This window comes from Phytophthora cinnamomi (genome assembly GCF_018691715.1).
Source record: "Phytophthora cinnamomi strain GKB4 chromosome Unknown Contig33, whole genome shotgun sequence".
Taxonomy (NCBI): Eukaryota; Oomycota; class Peronosporomycetes; order Peronosporales; family Peronosporaceae; genus Phytophthora; species Phytophthora cinnamomi.
This window is the reverse complement of record NW_027150966.1, coordinates 639,939-658,661: the sequence shown is the minus strand read 5'-3', so window position 1 is coordinate 658,661 and position 18,723 is coordinate 639,939. Positions and strand designations below refer to the sequence as shown.

The window sequence follows — 18,723 nt, the reverse complement described above, 5'->3', positions numbered from 1 at the left end:
CGAGCCAACGGCGTTGACTAGACAGGGGGGACTGGATACGCCCCTTAACCCTTCGTTATGGACGCTCATCGGCCTGTTCAATAACGAGCTGGTGAGAGACGAAATGTGCAAGGGCCTTGAAGATGTGACGACGATAGAATTGTACTTGCAGGCCAGTCCTGAAGAAAAATCTCGCGCTACACCTATGTATCTGCCGAAAGTGATATCCGCAGCTCAAGTCCTGCTCTGGGGGTTGCTCTGGAATTCAACGCTGTCAGTAAATGCGTCTGTGGAATGTACTCAGGCTGAAACGTGGAGGCTATTAGACATCATAGCCGGATATGAATTCCCCCATACTGACTCTACACAACAAACTGTAAAGGGGGCCCTCCTAATCCAATCTGCGGTCGCGGAGATGCTGCTCGAGTGCGGGAGTACTCTCTTCCGGGATCTGTACGCAAATATCATCCCGTATCTGCTGGAGTACGAATCAATCGAGACAAGGATCTTACCTGAAGAAACTATCGCCATTCCGGAGTGGGCCGCCGAAAAAATACCTGATCAACCGGAGTTTGACCTCGAAGTATCGTGCAGGCTGCAGTCCACCCATTCGACAATGCGTTACGTTGCAAAGTGTTGGGGACTTTCGTGTGCTGCTAATACCCACCTAGCAACAGCATCTATTAACATTCTCGTGGTGGGATCTCTCAGTCAGGTGCTAGCAGCTCTTGATAAGGCTGCAGCGTCATCCGAGAAATCACTATCGTGCACGTTATTTTGCATTCAATGGCTGTGCGTCCTTGTTTCGGGTGCGTACGACTTGCGTCTGGACGCAGCATCTACGTGGTCTACCGTTCGAACGCAGGCAGAACTTTTGCTGCTACGGCTGCTGCACCAGTTAGGCCAACTCAAAGGGACACAGGCTTCGTACGCGCGTTTCAGCCAGTATTTTCTGGCTGCATGGCTGGCTTACCTGCCTATTGGCCAATTTGAACAAGTCTTTAACTTCTTAGCAAGTAGAACAAGCAACTAAGACCATATCCAACATGACAGCGCTACGATTTTGCTCGCATGTTCGCTGGAAGGCACCTCTCCAAGGATTCGATATGAACTGATCTAGGCACACATCTCATCCACAATGTGGTTAGAAAGGATGTGGTGGGGGTCCACTTCGTCACGCGCCTTCTTGAACTTGTCGAGAGGGTATCTCTTCTTCAGGCGATCACGAATCTTCTTGCGTTCGGCAGCATCAGCAGGCCACTCGATCTTCGCCCAGTGCTCCGTCGCTCCATACGGCTCCATAAAGTCGCGGTACGTAGCGTAAAACTCCATGAAACGGTCCTTGATGGCTGTGCGAACCTTCTTCTCCGCCGTGGGCAAGTACAAGATGACACCCACCCAAGAGAAAATCTGACCCGGGTTGGAAGACGACGCAGGGCTCATCAACGAAGTGCTACGAGCCGTCCAGCGCTGCTCGATAGGCGAGTGAGCCGGGATGTCCTCAGCGTCAATGCGTTTAAGCAGTTTCTCCATAAAGTCAAGCTCGAGCGTGCCAGTGCACGGGAACGAGACCTCCTCCACGAGCTGCTGACCACCACAGTCGAAACCAATGATATCGTCTGAGTACGCCACCCGGTAGCCTTCGCTGAGCTTCCAGAACTGCTTCTCGACTTCATTCACACGAATGACGTGGTTCTTGTCCAACGGGTTGATCTCAAGCAGTTTGTCGCGCATCTTCGTGAAGCTCCAGTCAAGGTAGTCTGGCTCAGGCTTACCCTTGGTCAGTTCCAAGTACAGCTTTCGCGGGGCCTCCATGCGCACCTTGTCGCTGTTCTGAACCGGCGGGAAGCGCTTCTCGTTAAGAGGTTCGTCCTCTTGAGCACGACGGCACTGCACCACCACAACCGAATCCGTGTACGGAATCCACATGTAGCGCAGGTGCTGGTACTCGACTAGCCACCGGTTGTGGTTCGGTCGGATCTCGTCCAGCGTCATCACGGTGGTCTTCTCGATCAGCTTGTGCATGGGCACGCACTGCAACGTCACCTTGGTCACCACACCGAGCGCTCCAAGGCCACATTTGGCCAGTTCGAACAGCTCCGGGTTCTTTGTGGCACTCAGCGTCATCTTGCCCTTGGCGGGGGTCACGATCTCCATCTCGACAATCTGGTCGTCGATGGGAGGGATCCCGGCTCCCGTTCCGTGGCAGCCAGCCTGGCAGATGCCGCCCACCTGCTGATCACGGATCGACGCCACGTTTTGCATGGTCATGCCGTAGGCGCGCAGCTTGTCCAGCAGTTCTCCGACGATCACGCCAGTCTCCACGGTCACCTGCAGCTTCTCCTTGTCCACCTTGAGGATCTTGTCGAACAGCGCCAGCGTCATCAGGGCCTCGTTGGAGTCCGACTTGCCGGCCACCTCGCCCGAGAAGCCCAGGCCGTTGGGCGACACGCCAGCGCCCATGCATCGCAGCTTCTGCTTCTTGGCGTGGTACTGCTTGAGCAGCTTCTCCACCTCGTCCACCGTCTCCGGCACGTAGAAGTTCCGCGGGCGGCACTCGTGCGTGGCCGACCAGTTGATAAACTCGTGGTGGTCCTCGTCCGCCTGCTTCTTCTCGGCCTGCGCAGCGTCCGAGAGGCCCACGGCAGCGAGCGCAGCCCCGGCAGCTGCGACGGCCGCCGCGGACTTGAAAGATTCCCGCGAGGAGGAAGAGCTCTGCTGGCCAGCGCGCGCAGAGTGCAGGCCGGCCGCCTGCACGGCACGGCGCTGGTTCTTCACGCACGTGGCAAGAGCGCGGCGCGTCAGCATCGTCGTCGGTCTCAGCATTGTCGTCGGTCCAATGGCAAGTTGAGGAATAAATGCGGCTAGATGTGGGGCTCAGGATGCAATTTGAGGTTTATTCGATCAGTGATCATAAATTTCGTGGCTCTGAGCGAATCAGAATCACCGGAAAGTCACGTGCGATCGGCGCTTTCCTGAAAATCAGCCTACAGACGCTTGACACGTACGAAGATCGCAAAACGCGGCATATGCCGCCTTGCATACGATGGGAAGCGAAGCCATCCGGTGGGGGCGATCGATCCTTTACACGGGGCAGTTGGTCTGGATGAACTTGACCGCGGCGTGCCAGGCCTTCATCACGGCCGCCTTGGTGGCGTCGTTGCTCATGTCGCCGCGGTGCACCCAGCCGTGGTTCTGGTCGGCGAAGAGCAGCACGTCCGACTTGGGCCCGATGTCGGCGCGCGCCTGGAAGATCTTGTGCACGCTGCCGTTGGGCTTGACGAAGTCCGGGTCGTCGCCGGCGGCCATGAGCAGCTGCGGCACCTTGACGCTCTCCGCGAGCTTGTCGACGGCGCCGTCGCCCTTGAGCATGTTCTCCACGATCCACGTCGGGTGGAAGGACACGTGGCCCAGCACGACCGGGTCGGCCTGCGTGGTCTGCGTAGCGCCCACCCACGAGCCCCAGCACATGCCGTAGCTGATGATGCGCTCGGCGCCCGCCTCGCCCTTGAGGTAGTTGACGGCGTCCTGGATGCGCGGGGCGAAGTCCTCCGCGAACGTGTACTTCTTGAACCAGTCCACCAACCCGTCGGTGTCGTTCAGGTAGTCGCCGTCCGTGAGGTCCACGACCACCACGGTGTAGCCGAGCTTGCCCAGCATGTCGGCGTCGGCCTTGGTGCGGCCGCTGTCCAGGCCGTAGATGTCCGGGTACGCGATGACGCCGGCCTTGGAGGTGGCGGGGCCCGTCACGTAGATGTTGGTGTTGCCGGCCTTCTTCAGCACGCCAATGTGGGCGGCCGGGTCGCGCGCGGGCTCAGCGGTCACGGGGCAGCAGCTCATGGTGCAGAAGAGGAAGGAGTCTTGTTCGTCTTAGTCGCGTCGACGCGGATCGGAGAATGATACGCATCGCATCGTAGCTGCTCGGTTTCTGGTGGTGTGATTGGGCAGGCGCGCGGGTTCGGTTTTTCTGAATTCAACTCACTTGACTTGCGATTTGTATGCGACAAAAGCCAAATTTCTGAACCCGGATGAGCATGCGACTTCAACAACCGCCGCGAGGAGTGATGATCATGGGCGCCGTGCTGGCCAAGGCACCAGCACGCGCGTCGGGGGCGCCTGCAGTGGCGTCCAAGGGCGTCTTCGCGCCGGCCTCGCCCTCCAAGTCGCGCGTGGTGGTCCCCGCCCCGACTGACGAGCAGCTGGACCTCGAGGAAGAGCTGCAGGCCAAGAGGTCTGGCCGTGAAGTTGCGCGAAGCAATTCCCCTTGCCTTTTTACTAAAACTCTAAAAAAAAATTAGACTAATCATTTTTACTTATAATTATAATATTATTTGCAGGGAGGAGGAGGCCGCCGAGAAGCAGAAGGCGGCGGTGGCTCACGTCGTGGAGAATCTCTTCCCGTACGCGCCGGTGACGGTGCAGACGCAAAAGTATCCGAGCTCCAGCCCCAAAGCTGGCCAGGCTTACCTCTGGATCACTGTGGATGAGGCGGAGATCAAGCGAAGAGGGGGCGGGGCCAGTGCTGTACGCTACCCTGTGGGTGTAGCGGTTGATAGTGACGGCAATGTGTTTGTATCGGAGGCGGGCAGCACCCCGAAGGCAAACGCGAACAACTCGCAAATTCCGTACAAGATCTCAGCGGAAAACATTATGGACTTTGCCGCGAATAAGAAGGCGCCGCCAGTACTGAAGCCGCCGAGGCTCGTGGAAGCTCAGCAAACGGAGCTGGTGGTGAAATGGAAAAAGTCAATGGACTCGACTGTCGATCGATATGAGGTGCAGTATCGAAAAGCTGACAGTGTCAACAATCCGTGGGCGGGTCTTGCGGTAGTGACGGCGTGCAAGCATGTAAGCTTGAGCGGAATCAAGTGCCACACACCTTTTGAATTTCGAGTTCGCGCGCGAAATCCAGGGGGATGGAATGAGTATAGTGATGTGAGTGAGGTTTTCTGGACTTTGCCGGGGCCTCCAGACCTCCCACGGCAGCCTATTGCCGGCGCAGTCTCCAATATATATGCAAGCATCTTTTGGTTTCCAGTCGAAGCTAATGGAGCTCCACCAGTTATTTATTCTCTTGAAATCCGGGAAAGCGGCCTGGGCCAGCAGTCGTCGTTTGTCCAAGTCTATGAGGGTCCCGGAACTGGATTTGTGGTTGGAGACCTCGCCCCCAAAACGATGTACACGTTTCGTCTGCAAGCATCAAATATTGTTGGTGCTACTGGATTTGTTGAAAGTAAAGCAGTAAAAACTATGGCCTACGGGAAACCCGAAATCGTAGAACTAACGAGCGCCGAGAAGACAGCAGCGTACGATCGCTGGGTGCAGTGTTGGGACCCCAAAACGGAGCAAGTATTTTACTTTAACAAGTTCACAAGTCAGCGTGTTACAGAGGAGCCTCCGGAACTGGCAGTGGTTCGAGAAGAAAAGGGGCTGGTAAACGTTGAAGAAACTCCTGAAATGATTTTTAGACGAAAACGTTTTCGTTTCCATCGCGATCTCCGTCAAAATATGCACGGGCTTAACTTCGGCAGTATTCTGAAGATTGAGCTTCAACGAGAATCGATGTTTGAGGGAACAATGAAATATTTCCAGCCTTTATCAAAGAGTGATCTGGTTGCCAAACCCAAGATTTCATTTGAAAATGAGCCTGGGATCGATTCAGGCGGGCTATCTAAGGATTGGTTCCTGCAGGTGTCAAAGCTTGCCACCGACAAAAGTCGACGGCTGTTTAAACTCTGTGATGAGGGGTTGTTCGCCGTTGATCTCACGTCGTCGCAAGTACCTAACTCTGCACAGCAGTACAAATTCCTCGGCAAATTCATGGCCAAGGCGATATTCGACCGACAAACACTGGATTTGCCCCTGTGTGATGTATTCTATAAGCATTTGCTGCAATTACCTACATCTATGGACGATCTCCACCAAATGGACTCGCAATACCACAAGTCACTAGTGTGGATGCTTGAGAATGACATTGCAGATGTAATTGATGAAACATTTAGTGTTGAGATGGAGGGTACTGGGAAGAAGGTGGTGGTCGTGGATCTCAAAGAAAATGGCAGAGATATCCCAGTCACTGATGTCAACAAGAAAGAGTATGTCGATCTAGTGATTCAGTGGCGTACGCAGTTTGGTGCCCAAGCTCAAATGGATGCTTTGGTTCAGGGCTTCACGACGCTGGTCCCTCTATCTGCCATTAAAGTGTTTGATATGGCGGAGTTGAGGATGTTAGTGAATGGAAAGCCAACCATTGATGTGGAAGAGCTACGTTCGTGCACTGTCTTTCAGGGCGGTTATGACGAACACGCTCAGGTTGTGCTCTGGTTGTGGCAGGCTTTGCGTGAATTCACAATTGAGCTTCGTGGTCAGTTTCTGAAGTTTATGACCGGAACGAACAAGATCCCGCTCGACGGTTTTGAACCTCCGCTGAACCTGACGAAGTCAGACCTTGACCCGCAGGCACTGCCACGAACGCATACCTGTTTCAACCAGCTCGTACTTCCCGAGTACACCAGCTATGAAACGCTCGTTGAGAAAATTACTTTTGCGATTACCAATGCTGAAGGTTTCGAGCTGTCTTGAAAGTCATTGGTGATACAAAGAGCGCAAATGATTGTCGATTATCTGTTCTACACCTGCAACAGTCGGAATCCTCTCACCGGTCAGCTAAAGTCGATTCCCTGGGCAAGAGGGAGCTCCTTGCTGTAGTTGATCGTGCAAGTCGACCGACGCATGTACTGCTTCCAAGCATCGCTGCCCGACTCACGGCCGCCTCCAGTTTCCTTTTCGCCGCCGAAAGCACCTCCAATCTCGGCACCACTGGGTCCAATGTTAATGTTCACGATGCCGCAGTCAGATCCCAATGGACCCGTCCACTTAAAGATCGCCGCTTGGTTCTTAGTGAACAGAGACGACGACAGACCTTGAGGGACGGCGTTGTTCTTTTCAATCGCCTCCTCCAGGGTCTTGAACTTTAGAGCGTACAGAATCGGCGCAAAGATTTCTTTCTGTTAACGCGGAACGCACAATGTTAATTAAACCCAGTCAGCTGTGCACAACTCAATTCAATCAATAAGATGAAGAGCGTCGTACCTGGACAATGTCAGCATCGTGAGCGATGGAAACGATTGTCGGTTCCACGAAGTGGCCGTCACCTTCGACCTTCTTTCCACCGGTAAGAATCTGTGCAACATAGCATAATAAACATTTTGTAAGAACCCAATTCAACACACCGTTTTGATGCGGTAGACTCACCTTGCCACCCTGCTTCTTGATGGAGTCAATGCCGTCGAGATAGTTCTTCACGGCCTGGGTGTTGTGGAGCGGGCCGCACAGAACGCCGTCCTTCAGCGGATCGCCAATCTTCACGTTCTGGTATGCCGACACTAGGCGGTTCAGGAATTCATCGTGGATATCCTCGTGGAGGAAGAGGCGACGAAGCGACGTGCATCGTTGGCCAGCCGTTCCCACTGCAGAGAACAGCGTAGCTCGCAGTGCCATCTCCAAATCCGCGTCCTTGTCCACGATCATCGCGTTGTTGCCTCCCAACTCAAGGATGGTCTTGCCGAAACGCGACGACACCACCTCGTTCACGTGGCGTCCCACCTTGGTCGATCCCGTGAACGAGATGAGCTCCATGCTCTTGTCGTGCAGCATCGCTTCGCCCACCTCAGCGCCGCTACCGCAGATCAACGAGGCGATTGCACCGGGGTGGCCGTTGCGCTCCAGCACGTCCGCAATGATCTTGGTGCACGCCACCGACGTCAGCGACAGCGACTCGGACGGCTTCCAGATCTGCGTGTTGCCACACACAAGACTCAGCGCAGCATTCCAGAACAGCACCGCGCAGGGGAAGTTGAAGGCCGTGACGATGCCCACGTGGCCCTTGAGCGGGTTGTAGCGCTCCATCATGAAGTGCCCCGGGCGCTCAGAAGGGATCACCGAGCCGTTCAGCGTGCGGCTGAGACCCACAGCGAAGTCGCAAATGTCGATAGCCTCTTGCACCTCGCCGACACCCTGTCACACAGCACGACACAGCCATCAGAGACCACCACTTCCCGCAACGACAGCACCAGCTCGACCCACCTCAACGTAAATCTTGCCCATTTCGAGCGAGATGAGCTTGCCGAGGGCGTCGCGCTTGTTGCGCAGCTCCTCGCCGATCTGGCGCACGATCTCTCCGCGCGCGGGGGCCGGCAGGTCGCACCACTGCGGCTTGGCTTCGTCCATGGCCGCCACCACCTTCTGGTAGTCGGTCTTGTTGCCGGCGCGGACGCTGGCTATGGGCTGGCCGTTCACGGGGCTCACGGACGTGTACACGTCGCCGCTGCCGAACCACTTGCCGTTGTACACGCCGTGGTTCTCCTCCTGGAGCCCGAGCTCCTCCAGGAACGGGAACTGCGCGAGGCGGCCGGACGCCACGGACATGCGGCGGCGCGCCAGGTGCGTCAGCATACGCGCCGACTGGGGCTGCTTTCCACGGGCGAGGCTCAGCATGGTGGCGAAGGAAAGAGGCGAGCACTGCTGCAGACGAAGGCGAATTCGATTGTGTGAGCTCGAAAGGGAACTTCAACGCAAACGTGGTGTGCCGTACACCAATCCAACGGGATGATGAGCCCATCGTCCAATCCCCTGTTTACCTTTTGGGGCGAGAGACATGGCTACATGAATGCTCGGCGGAAACGTTGGTCTGCGGGCTTCAACCTGGCAATAGCTTGCCTTAGTGAATGATGTGTTGAAACGAAACAGAGTGAGGATTTATTCAGCATTTTGTGCACGCGTCTGTGAAAGTCGACTAGCTAGCTATCTTACTTAGCTGCCCTGGAAGGTCTGCTTCTCGAAGAGATGCAGCGTGAGCGTGGAGAGGAAGGCCGGGAACGACCGACATGTCGTCAGGTAGGCGAACACGCGCTGGTTGATCTGCGAACAGAACTCGCTATCCAGCAGCTCCAGCGACCCATTGGCCTCCATGCGCACGAGCAGCTCGTCGTCGTCGTGCTCGGCGTAGACGGAGCGCAGACGCAACAGCTCCATCCCGTTACTCTTCTTCAGGTCCACCTTGTAGCCCGTCAGCAAGTACACGGCTTCTCGGTATTGCCGGATTTGATCGCCGAACACCTTCACACGTAGCAGTATTATTTTGTAAGAAATCGGTTTACACCTGGAAGAAGTGCAGCCAGTACGCGTACCTGCTTCAGACGCTGGTTTAGCTTTTTGAGACCCTCCACCGTATCATACGAAGTCATTGTTGTAAGCTTGTCTTCAGCGGGGGCACTTGGGCTCTACACCGTCAATAGAAGTGGATGAGGTTAAAAGCGCTACAATAAGACCCGGTACCGCTGCCAAACGTACCTCAGTATCTTCGCCACCTGTAAGCTTATTGAGCCTTGCTCGCAATGCTTCATTCTCCTGGCGTAGCTTTTCAATATCGGTCGACTTGGCCTTGCTTTGGAGCAGCTCTCGCGTTGGATTTACAGCTAGATGAACAATCTTTGTAGTCTCGACATTGAACTCTCCTCTTCCAAGCCGCTTCTCGAAGATAGCAAGCTCCATCTCGGCCTTTTCAAGATGTTTGGTAAGATTTCCATTTTCCTGTTTCGCGTCTGCCAGTTCCTTCTCCAGCCGATCAATACGAGCCTCGTACTTCTTGACAGCGGCTGGTGTAGCCATGGCCTTTTGTGTTGATTCCAACCCCTTGATCAACTCTTGGGATTGTTTGAGGGAAGACTCTAGCAATGCAACACGCTTCGCAGGCAGCTCATTGGCCTCTTGGTCGTCAAGATCTTTTCCATAAGTCTCCAGGATTTCTACCAGTTCGGCATTAACCTTGCGCAAATGGGTGGCCACATTGTTCGACCCGTTCACCTTCTCTTGAATCTCAGCCAGCTGCATTTCAAGCTTTGCGCACTTGTTTCCAGACGTGATCAAGTCGCTTTGAAGTTTTTCGCACTGCTTTTCTAGCCGACGACGCTGAATATCCACAGTGCTCTTTTGCTCAAAGAGGATTTCAAAGGCGTTTTGACGGGCTTTGTAGAGTCCAATCACCGCTGCCGCTGGCCGGGTCTTAAGATCTTCTAGGGACACGCCACCTACAAGCAACGCACTGCACTAAGCATTCACTCCAATCAAAGATCAAGCAGCACATACAAAAAACTTACTCTTCGCTTCTTTCACAATTGGCTCAAAGTAGTCGTAGAATTGCTTGTGAGCTTCCTCAACGAGCATAGCACCCTCCTGCACGCAACATCTATTAGATCAAGTCGGCAATCCATTTTTTTTGCATGGCTCGTACAATGCGCTTGAGCGATTGGGCATTGCGTTCTTCGCTCTGTTGTAGCTTTTGACTTGTCTGGTAGAGTTTCTCCTGCAGGATCGATGAGGATCTTGATGCCTCGATCAAATCGACCAACTGCAACATACATCCCATGTCTTTGTCTTAGAGGTTCGTTCGCATGCAACACGCGCACGGTGTCTACTTACCTCGGCCTTTAGCTTGCGTTCAGCCGACTGAAGCTGCATGATTTGTTCGTTCAGCTCGCGAACTTCACGGGCACTATCGAGCGTCTCCTGTGCACCAAGCAAGCTAGAAGCTGCATGTTCAGCCTCCAAACTCTTCTGCTTCAGCTGGGATTCTAGCAAACGAATCTTCGATTCAAGGATATTGTCCTCGCTCTGAGGAACATCAATAGGAATAAATAAACAGCAAACATGGAACTTAACCCTGTCGGCTTGTACTAACCTGTGAAGACGTTGACGATGAGTCTTGAGCGGCCTCGAGTTCGTCCTTCAGGAGCTGAATCTGTCACCACGCACATGATCAAGAAGTCTTTCAGTTAGTCACACTCCTTCATCTCAGCATCAGCAACTCATTCGCACCTTCATTGCGGACTGCCGGGACTGTGTGCGCAACTGACTGGTCGCTTCAAGTGCCTTCTCCTTCCACTCGTTCAGCTTGCCCTCGACAAGCTCCAGCTGAGCCTCCAGCTCAACCACTTTCTTCTCCAGTTGCAGCTTTTCTGCTGAGTGTTCGTTCGTGACATTCTTCAACTCCTTCAGCGTCTCTTCCTCCTCGGTCACAGCAAACTTAAGTTGGCGGCGTAGTTGGTCCAACTGCACGTCTCTCTCCTTCAGCTCGATTTGGTGTCGCTGCGTGTTGGTCTCCAGCTGGATCCGGAGCGTCTCCACCTCCCGCTTCAGCTGATCACTCTATATTGCACGCCATCAACTACAGTCAGCCTCGACAGTCCCTCCAGCACTTGAGAACCACTAGCGCCTCACCTTGGAGACTGCGAGGCTCTCGATCTCGAGGCGCTGGCGCTTGCTCTGCCTCGCGCTTTCGCTCTCTTCCACCTGCTTCGCTGTGTCATTGCAACAGCCCAACTGCTCGTCAGTCTCCAGCCCTCCAGCCCCTGTCATGTCATAGTCGTCCGCACCTTCCCTCCGCTCCTTCTCCAGCTCTCGCACGCGCTCCTGGAGCTGCCGCACGTACTCGGGCGAGAAGCTGCTGCTGCTCTTGGAAGGCGTGCTCATGTCGTCCAGGAAGCTGTTGCTGGGTCCGCCTTTGGACTGCGGGCGAGAAAGAGAGCGACGAACGAGGCGAGATATAGCGTTAGAACGCGGCTGAAGGAGGCCAAGAGCGCCGGCTTAGGGCGGACCTCACCTGCACAGAGCTGCTGTCGTCCACGTAGAAGACTTGCGACGGGTCCTTGGGGATCGGAGAGCACAGGAACGACGAGGACAGCGCCTTCCGCCTGCGCTCGGCCATCGCCCCGTTGGGATTGAGGTTTGTATCAAGCGCGCCAAATGGTGTACAGTTTGTGTGGCACCGGCAAATACCGGTATGTCACCGTTTGGGGAGGCGTTCTATGTGTCCATTAGGCATTACCAAGTGTCGCCTCGCCCAGACACTTTCCCTAGCGCAGTGAACTCTGGGGTGAGGTTGATCTTCCCAAATGGTACAGCTAGCACTACTAGGGCCCATGGTTTGCTAGCATCTAACGCGATCATCTCTATGCATAGTCTTTGCACTTCAGGGTGCGTTCTAACCTTCGAGAATAACGATCAACCGGTCATTGAGCCCTCCCCAGCAAGCAGTCAAGGGATGTCTGTATCGAGTCAGCCTACGAAGGTAGATGAAGCTAATCTCGCGGAATTTGATAATCTTACTCAAACGACAGCAAGTCGTAAATCTGATGTTGGGATTCAGGCTGATATTGACCATTACAACCCCTACCGAGCTCAGGACGCTGTGTGGAGTGTTATTCATATGCGTTGCTCCTCAAAAGCTTCTCAAGAGAAAGTCTTTCGACAGATTCGTTTGTAATGAGCCCTCTCCGCACAAGCACGAGCAATGGGCGAGCTCAGCGCTAGTTGGCTCTTCATCGCAACGACGAAGAGATTGAGCGGATGAGGAAATGCGAGCGGAATATGTGGTAAGGCCATTTTAGTTGTTTGATGTTTACTATTAGTAACTAGTTTTAGTATTATTACATTTTCCACGCACCTAACTAGTAATACTAATACAGTAATCAAGATCTCTCCTGAATTATTAATATTACTTAAGGGATGAAATCGATATTACTACCAATCCCTGTTCCCAGATACCGATGCAAGGAGATGCGGTCGACGGCGTGCGCGTGCGCTACGCGTGCAAGTGCGGGCACCTGGCGCCCGTGAGCGCGCTGTTCTTCAGCGAGACGTCCGAGAAGCTGGTGTGCCGCCTGCCGGGCTGCAGCGTGGAGGAGTTCGAGTCGTACTACTGCGGGAACCTGCTGGTGAACCTGCCGTCCAAGGAGGCCAGCATGTACCAGAACCGCTCGAGCCGCTGCTTCAGCTGCCCCGCGTGCGAGACGGCGCTGTCCACGGCCTTCCACGAGAGCAAGCAGCGCTTCTTCTTCCTGTGCGCGCACTGCCGCTGGGACTCGCTGGAGCTGGGGCTGGCGGACGACGACCCGGACGCGCTGGTCATGACGGCCATCACGAGGGAGCGCCAGGCGGCCCACGAGGACGTCTTCCAGGCGCTGCACTCGCACTACTCGACGCTGTCCAGCTCGTCCTCGGGCGGCAACACGCTGGCGTCGGCGTCGGGGGCGGCGTTCGGCCGCAGCAGCTCGCTCCAGCTGCTGGCAGACTCGATGAAGGAGCTGCAGCGCGAGCACCAGATGAAGAAGTTCCGGCTGCAGAGGATGGCCGAGATGGGCGGCTGGAAGTACGACCAGGCGCTGGCAAAGGTGCAGGAGAAGGAGCAGTGGCTGCTGGAGCAGCGGCGGGAGCATCAGTGGCCCGAGCTGCAGAAGCAGCTCTCCGCCTTGCAGACGCAGGGGACTTCGTGGGGCGACGATACTCCTGAGAAGACTCGAGAGACGCTGGAGAAACTTGCGCAGAAAAGCGAGATGGGGGAGGTGTCGACACTTCACCAACGACTGCTGAATCCGTTGGATCAGTCGCGTGAGGCGGATCGGCTCTTTCCCTCTCGCCCGCTGCTGCGTGTGAAGCGCACGTGGCGGTGCGTGGAATCGATCGAGCGCGGCACGGCTGGAATCCTTGTGAAGCCGCAGATCAGTCCCATGAGTGGCGATAGTTCCCTACCTGTGTCGGCGTCGTGGTTCAAGAAGGCCAATTTGGCAGCGCAATACGTACCCGTCGTGACGTTCCAGAGACTGCCGTACCGCGCTGAAGCTGGCGGAGATGTTGACTGCATTTTGCTCGTGGAAAACCCATTAGATGATGCTATTCGCATCACATTCCGCTCCGCCCCCGCCACCGAAACTGGTGAAGAGTCGACCGAAAATGGGCAGGTGCGTTTGTTCAGTCTGTATTCGCCATTTGTAGGTGCATGATCATCTCGATGCTAAACAATTGTGGCTACTTTCAGGTTGTACTTCAAGATTTGACTCCAATCGTCGTTGGGCCGTATGAAGATCCAAACCTTGCTGATGCTTTCATTGATGATGAGCCACCCTTCGGTGCTAATGGTGACGATCACAACACGATGCTTCTCCAAGCCACCCGGAACCTTATCAAGATTAAACTCACCGTAAACTTGCGTACTCATTGTTTTATTACTCCCGATCCATCGGTATTAACGAGGTCGTTTGCTGTGTTCCTGCCGTTGCAGCTCACCGTCAACCCTATTGCTCCACCGTCGACTTCGTCCATTTCTGCGCGATTTATCATGGATACGGAAAAGTTTGATGAAGATGCGAACGAAGTTATTGAAAATTCGCTTCAGAGTGTCCCAGTAGTGATCACGGCCCCCATGCCACAATAATGCGCACTTACAATTGCGTTTTCCTTGTGGAGTTTAATCGCCAGCGTATCGATAATACCAGTTTCAAGGTTTCGATTTCTACGAGCTTGTTCAGAATAGTCGCGCCTTTTCATTTGGGAGGAAATGGAGTTGCCCGCGGATCTGGATGGACTCCATGCTGTAATGAAGCGCCGGATCCGTGATCAAAGCGAGATCGAGGAGTGTCGGCTGGACTACTCATCCGAAAACAAAGTAGCTGCGCGACGGGCTGTGGCGGCACGCGTGAGGAATCACTGTCGGCATGGAAGACTTGGGTCACTCAGTATGTACTGACAACGCTAACTTTTGCCAAACAGGAAATCCGCCATGTTGTTGGTCAAACAGGCTGCTTTTGCCTGGATTGTCTTCTTCACCGGAAGCAGGAATGGCGAATTGGAGATGTCAATACTGCTATCGTGGGTCCAAGGGACCAATGGCAACAATACACTTGGGGGAACGCAGAGCGCCAATGTCTATACTCAGACGAATCCAATAGTGCGACCAAGCCAACTTTAACTCCCGCCATTTCGGAGAAGATTCGAGTCCATGACTCTAAGGATCGTATCTGGACGGTCGATCGGGCTGCAAAATTCGTTGCTGTACGTGAGTCCTGTCGATGTGTTAATTTCGTTTTTTATTCAGTGCTAGCTGATAATAATCCTGCGCACGCTTCATCATAGGTCGCTTCAGGCAAATACCATACGCTTATGCTTAGTGGTAGGCAAACATTCGATGCTTGAGTGGGGAATGCTCTCGCTGATATCCATTATTGGAGCAGAATCTGCAGCCGTTTTCTCGAGTGGTGATAATACCTACGGTGCTCTTGGGGTTGCCAGGGTTGCCAGTACAAGCCGGTCCGCACCAACCAAGGTGGAAATTGGATTGGATGAAGTTGGAGGCTGTGTAAAAATTGTTGCCGCAAGCGGATTCGCATCGTTTGCCCTTGTTGGTTCGTTACTTAAATCAAATTGCCGCTCCTGCATATCCATGCCGATCTCATCTATGTTGATTTAGTTTTGCCGATTCCCGATCCGGTCCAGCGACCAACATCAAAGGAAGGACGTCAAAATCGAGGGAGGCTCACATCGCTTGAAAGGATGGCTCGAGGTCGAGCACACTCAATTCAGCGAATGTCAACACAAGCAAAACTGGACGTTGCTATGAATGCAGCGGCTGTCAATAACCGTACGATCGTCGCTTCGTCTACATCTCCAGTTACTTATTGTAAATGAGTCAAACTATGTTTGCTTGCTGTAGCAGTTCTCTCGTGGGGTCGAGGCGATTACGGAGTATTGGGGCATGGAGACACGCAATCATCGGCAGCCCCTCGAGTGATTAAAATCTTCAACTCGATGCGAGTAACAGGTGTCAGTGCAGGCTTGCATCACGTCCTCGTGCTCACGGAACTAGATGGTGTTTATGCCTTCGGAGATGGGAGCAATGGAAAATTGGGTCTGGGTACGTGGATGAGGATTTACTTCTTTTAGGGATGAGATACTCACCCTTTTGCAGGCGATACAAATCCCCGTTTGTCTCCCACTAGAATTTCAAGCCTCGATGGACTGAATGTAGTTCATGTGTCAGCTGGGGATGAACACTCAGTTGTCATGAGTGGTGAAACTTTCTTTAATCGGCAGGTGTACTCGTGGGGTCTCGGAAAGAACGGGTATGGAACTACTGTACCTAACGAGTAAACTATGGATATTGACACACTTCTTGACAGACGTCTGGGCCACAATGATGAGTTAACACGATTAAAGCCTACGCGTGTGAATTTCTTCCGTGGGCGGGTACGTGGACTGGAAATATGTGTGGGATGTCAGATCGAGGGAGCCAATAGTATTTGTCTGCAGAAAGTCATTACTGTTGTTGCCGGGGGAACGCACAACCTGGCAACATCAGGTGCGTGAATGCAGCACATTTTACGGAAAGGCACATCTTTACTAGTGTTTTTTTTTATAGAAATGCCTCGTGGCGTATGTGTGTGGTCATGGGGAGCTGGCGGTTATGGACAGCTCGGTTTGTTGCAGTACATGTAGATGGTAACTGAGGTTGGGTAGAATAGTGCTCATAACTGTTGCCCCAGGTCACCGTGACACGTGGGATACGTTAATTCCACGATCTGTCGACGAAATTCGGCACGAAAACATTCGCTATATCGACGCTGGTCAGCGACATTCGTTGGCAATCTCTGATGCAAAGCAGCTGTGGCTGTGGGGGCAAGGTATTCATGGTGACTATGACGTCCCTGATCCGGACACCTCCAGCACTTGTATTTTACATCCCATTAAGGTAACTCAGGCTCAATGTGTTCAAAGCTCAGTTGGTCTTCTAATCGCAGTCTCCTGTTTGTTCTTGAAGATCGAGCTACCAGAACTGTCATTGATCAGTGCAAAAGCGGGGAGAGGGCGGACGTTTGTCTGGGGCGATCGAGGTAAGACGGTAACCGAGCTATTGATACAGAAGCAAGGCACTGAATGGGTTTGTTGGTTTGAAATGTAGCGATTGAACGGGAGAAACCCCGGCCCTTCGGAGGAAATACAGGTAACATTATTTCTAAAACAATACGCCGTACCTGCTTAACACCTGCGAAATTATGTGTACCAGCCGATAGCATGTGCCGCATGTTACCTGAGTATGAGAGCCTGACGTCGGACAGCTTCCGCATCATTTACCGCTGTGGACCGTGCCAGCTCAATACAGTTTGTATTGGATGCGCTCACCACTGTCACATACAACACTGCTTGGAACTGAAATACACCATGACGGACACACTAAGCAGGCACTGTGATTGCTTCGCCAGTTGCAAGAAGTGTGTATTCGTAGAGGATGATGAATGATGTGGCCGTGGCTTTACGAATTTTCAGCCGCAGGAGCTAAAAATCGGGTTTTCAGATACTGCAGCTGACGCCGGAGACCTGACAACCGCGAGTGGATTAATACGGCTCAAAAGTGTTCGATACGTGGGAGCATTTCGTACCTGCGTAGTCTAGGTCCGCGTAGCGCAGCACATATAAGTGGTGGAGAAGATTTCTGTTGATCTTGCTGGTGCTTTTGTTTGTGGAAGTTTGATCGGTTGAGTTGCCAGCATCACGGTCACTTCGCAACTTTTCATAGGTGCGCTCCGCTTCCTGAATTACTTTTGTTGGCAAACCACTTATCGCTGCGGTCTTGATGCCGTACATGCCAGTGGTTGGAAAGGGTCCATCCTTTAATACGTAGCGAAAGTGCACGGAATTCTGGTATGAACGCACATGGAGATGTTAGTAAATGGTCTGCCAACTTCCTCCATCTAACGCACAATGTTTGATCTTGTGCCCATGTGGTAGCATCGACAGCGTGGATATAGCACTGCAAGACGATTGAGTTGGTGATAATGCGTCGCGAAACACGTGTATGACCCTCTCTGGATCATCTCCTCGCCGATACTCCACGCGATTGCAGCGCCCTCGTCGTTGGCAGTCCCTCGACCCAGTTCATCGATGAGTACCAATGACCTAGCCGTACACGTCTCCAGGATGAATGCTGTCTCGGTCATCTCGACTGCAAACGAGCTAGCGTTTTCCTCCATGTCGTCTGATGTACCAAATCTTGTACAAATGCGATCTCTAATCGGGACGGTGGCGTCAGAAGCGGGGACATAACACCCCATTTGGGCTAGGATTATGATAAGCGCCATCGCTCGCAGGTAAGTCGACTTGCCGGCGCAATTCGGCCCTGTTACAACTAAGCACCGAAAAGTTTAGTTCGAGGCTTGTCGAGTACGAACAGCATTGCTTACTGTGAAAAGTGCTGAGAGGGTCAAAGAACTAAGTATGCAGTTAGCACAACCAGGATGTGGTTTCAAGTAAGAAATGACGCGGTAATTGACACAAAACTCGCACCGTATCGCTGGGAATATACGCTCGATCTTTCATCACTCGCTCGACCAGAGGATGACGCCCTTTCTTGATAACCAGGTTGCCGTGTTCTGTGACAGTCGGTTTTGTGTCTACGAATCGACCACCACAATATGGTAAGGCATCGTGGAATACGAAGGCTGCGATGATAGTCTTACATGGTTGGTCTGGCGGCGAGAGGGCTACAACGTTTACAAAACTGAAATCACTGTTATGAGTACCACCATGCAATGCAATGCGTGGTATGCATCGTATTAGTAGGGTTGGCCGCACCTCAGAAGCATGTCGAGCAGTGCGACGCTTTCAACCATCGCATGCATGGTGGAAGCTCTAGGACGGATTTTATCGAGAAGCTGCTGAATGACATCGTTCGATAGCTTGTAAACTGCAGTAAGCGCTTCGTTAAGTCTCACGTTCAAAGAAACCAACGTCTTGGTGGAGCAGCAGATCACTATGGGGCATGTCACAAGATAGTTCAGATACTTTTTTTTTTCACCCTCCTTAACCTCGCAGGCGTATCCGTACCGCTTTTTGTAGCCACCCTCTCGATGAAGCAAG

General features: G+C 53.4%; 7 protein-coding genes across 13 annotated transcripts; 3 read left to right on the top strand and 4 right to left on the bottom strand.

Annotated features, from left to right (window-relative positions):
• Positions 1-1,095: 1,095 nt before the first annotated feature.
• IUM83_04356 (galactonolactone dehydrogenase) lies at positions 1,096-2,805 on the bottom strand (the record flags this gene model as incomplete). 2 transcript variants are annotated; one of them, XM_067928432.1, is made up of 2 exons in its annotated part: positions 1,194-1,209; positions 1,274-2,805. In XM_067928432.1, 2 exons carry the CDS (start codon positions 2,803-2,805, stop codon positions 1,194-1,196), a joined length of 1,548 nt encoding a protein of 515 aa, XP_067792863.1. The 2 variants fall into 2 exon arrangements, with proteins under 2 accessions (XP_067792864.1, XP_067792863.1); XM_067928433.1 differs by having other exon boundaries at positions 1,096-2,805.
• Positions 2,806-3,063: 258 nt separating this feature from the next.
• IUM83_04355 (putative endo-1,3-1,4-beta glucanase) lies at positions 3,064-3,819 on the bottom strand (the record flags this gene model as incomplete). Its single annotated transcript, XM_067928431.1, has 1 exon — positions 3,064-3,819. The coding sequence occupies one exon, from the start codon at positions 3,817-3,819 to the stop codon at positions 3,064-3,066; it is 756 nt and encodes a 251-aa protein (XP_067792877.1).
• A 194-nt stretch (positions 3,820-4,013) lies between these two features.
• On the top strand, positions 4,014-6,561 carry IUM83_04354 (putative HECT E3 ubiquitin ligase; the record flags this gene model as incomplete). Its single annotated transcript, XM_067928430.1, has 3 exons — positions 4,014-4,210; positions 4,317-4,827; positions 6,313-6,561. The coding sequence occupies 3 exons, from the start codon at positions 4,014-4,016 to the stop codon at positions 6,559-6,561; spliced, it is 957 nt and encodes a 318-aa protein (XP_067792876.1).
• Positions 6,562-6,641: 80 nt separating this feature from the next.
• On the bottom strand, positions 6,642-8,475 carry IUM83_04353 (aldehyde dehydrogenase family 7 member A1; the record flags this gene model as incomplete). Of its 4 annotated transcripts, none has more annotated exons than XM_067928426.1 (5): positions 6,642-6,986; positions 7,072-7,161; positions 7,234-7,773; positions 7,858-7,995; positions 8,065-8,475. In XM_067928426.1, 5 exons carry the CDS (start codon positions 8,473-8,475, stop codon positions 6,642-6,644), a joined length of 1,524 nt encoding a protein of 507 aa, XP_067792881.1. The 4 variants fall into 4 exon arrangements, with proteins under 4 accessions (XP_067792881.1, XP_067792882.1, XP_067792880.1 ...); XM_067928429.1 differs by having other exon boundaries at positions 8,065-8,433; XM_067928427.1 differs by having other exon boundaries at positions 7,234-7,995.
• A 315-nt stretch (positions 8,476-8,790) lies between these two features.
• IUM83_04352 (putative mitotic spindle assembly checkpoint protein MAD1) lies at positions 8,791-11,743 on the bottom strand (the record flags this gene model as incomplete). The annotated part of the gene is made up of 11 exons (XM_067928425.1): positions 8,791-9,096; positions 9,168-9,260; positions 9,331-10,067; positions 10,137-10,212; positions 10,271-10,387; positions 10,459-10,650; positions 10,718-10,777; positions 10,855-11,184; positions 11,257-11,336; positions 11,412-11,544; positions 11,639-11,743. 11 exons carry the CDS (start codon positions 11,741-11,743, stop codon positions 8,791-8,793), a joined length of 2,229 nt encoding a protein of 742 aa, XP_067792878.1.
• An 841-nt stretch (positions 11,744-12,584) lies between these two features.
• On the top strand, positions 12,585-14,248 carry IUM83_04351 (dynactin light chain p62 subunit; the record flags this gene model as incomplete). The annotated part of the gene is made up of 3 exons (XM_067928424.1): positions 12,585-13,775; positions 13,853-14,014; positions 14,096-14,248. The coding sequence occupies 3 exons, from the start codon at positions 12,585-12,587 to the stop codon at positions 14,246-14,248; spliced, it is 1,506 nt and encodes a 501-aa protein (XP_067792865.1).
• Positions 14,249-14,371: 123 nt separating this feature from the next.
• IUM83_04350 (Regulator of chromosome condensation (RCC1)-like protein) lies at positions 14,372-17,632 on the top strand (the record flags this gene model as incomplete). Of its 3 annotated transcripts, none has more annotated exons than XM_067928422.1 (16): positions 14,372-14,509; positions 14,584-14,865; positions 14,947-14,983; positions 15,045-15,215; positions 15,281-15,451; positions 15,527-15,724; positions 15,779-15,932; positions 15,990-16,056; positions 16,229-16,285; positions 16,353-16,365; positions 16,491-16,558; positions 16,628-16,700; positions 16,769-16,810; positions 16,874-16,968; positions 17,489-17,508; positions 17,596-17,632. In XM_067928422.1, the coding sequence occupies 16 exons, from the start codon at positions 14,372-14,374 to the stop codon at positions 17,630-17,632; spliced, it is 1,623 nt and encodes a 540-aa protein (XP_067792883.1). The 3 variants fall into 3 exon arrangements, with proteins under 3 accessions (XP_067792883.1, XP_067792884.1, XP_067792885.1); XM_067928423.1 differs by adding an exon at positions 16,120-16,168 and having other exon boundaries at positions 16,353-16,558; XM_067928421.1 differs by adding an exon at positions 16,120-16,168 and having other exon boundaries at positions 15,524-15,724; positions 16,353-16,558.
• Between the last annotated feature and the right edge of the window lie 1,091 nt (positions 17,633-18,723).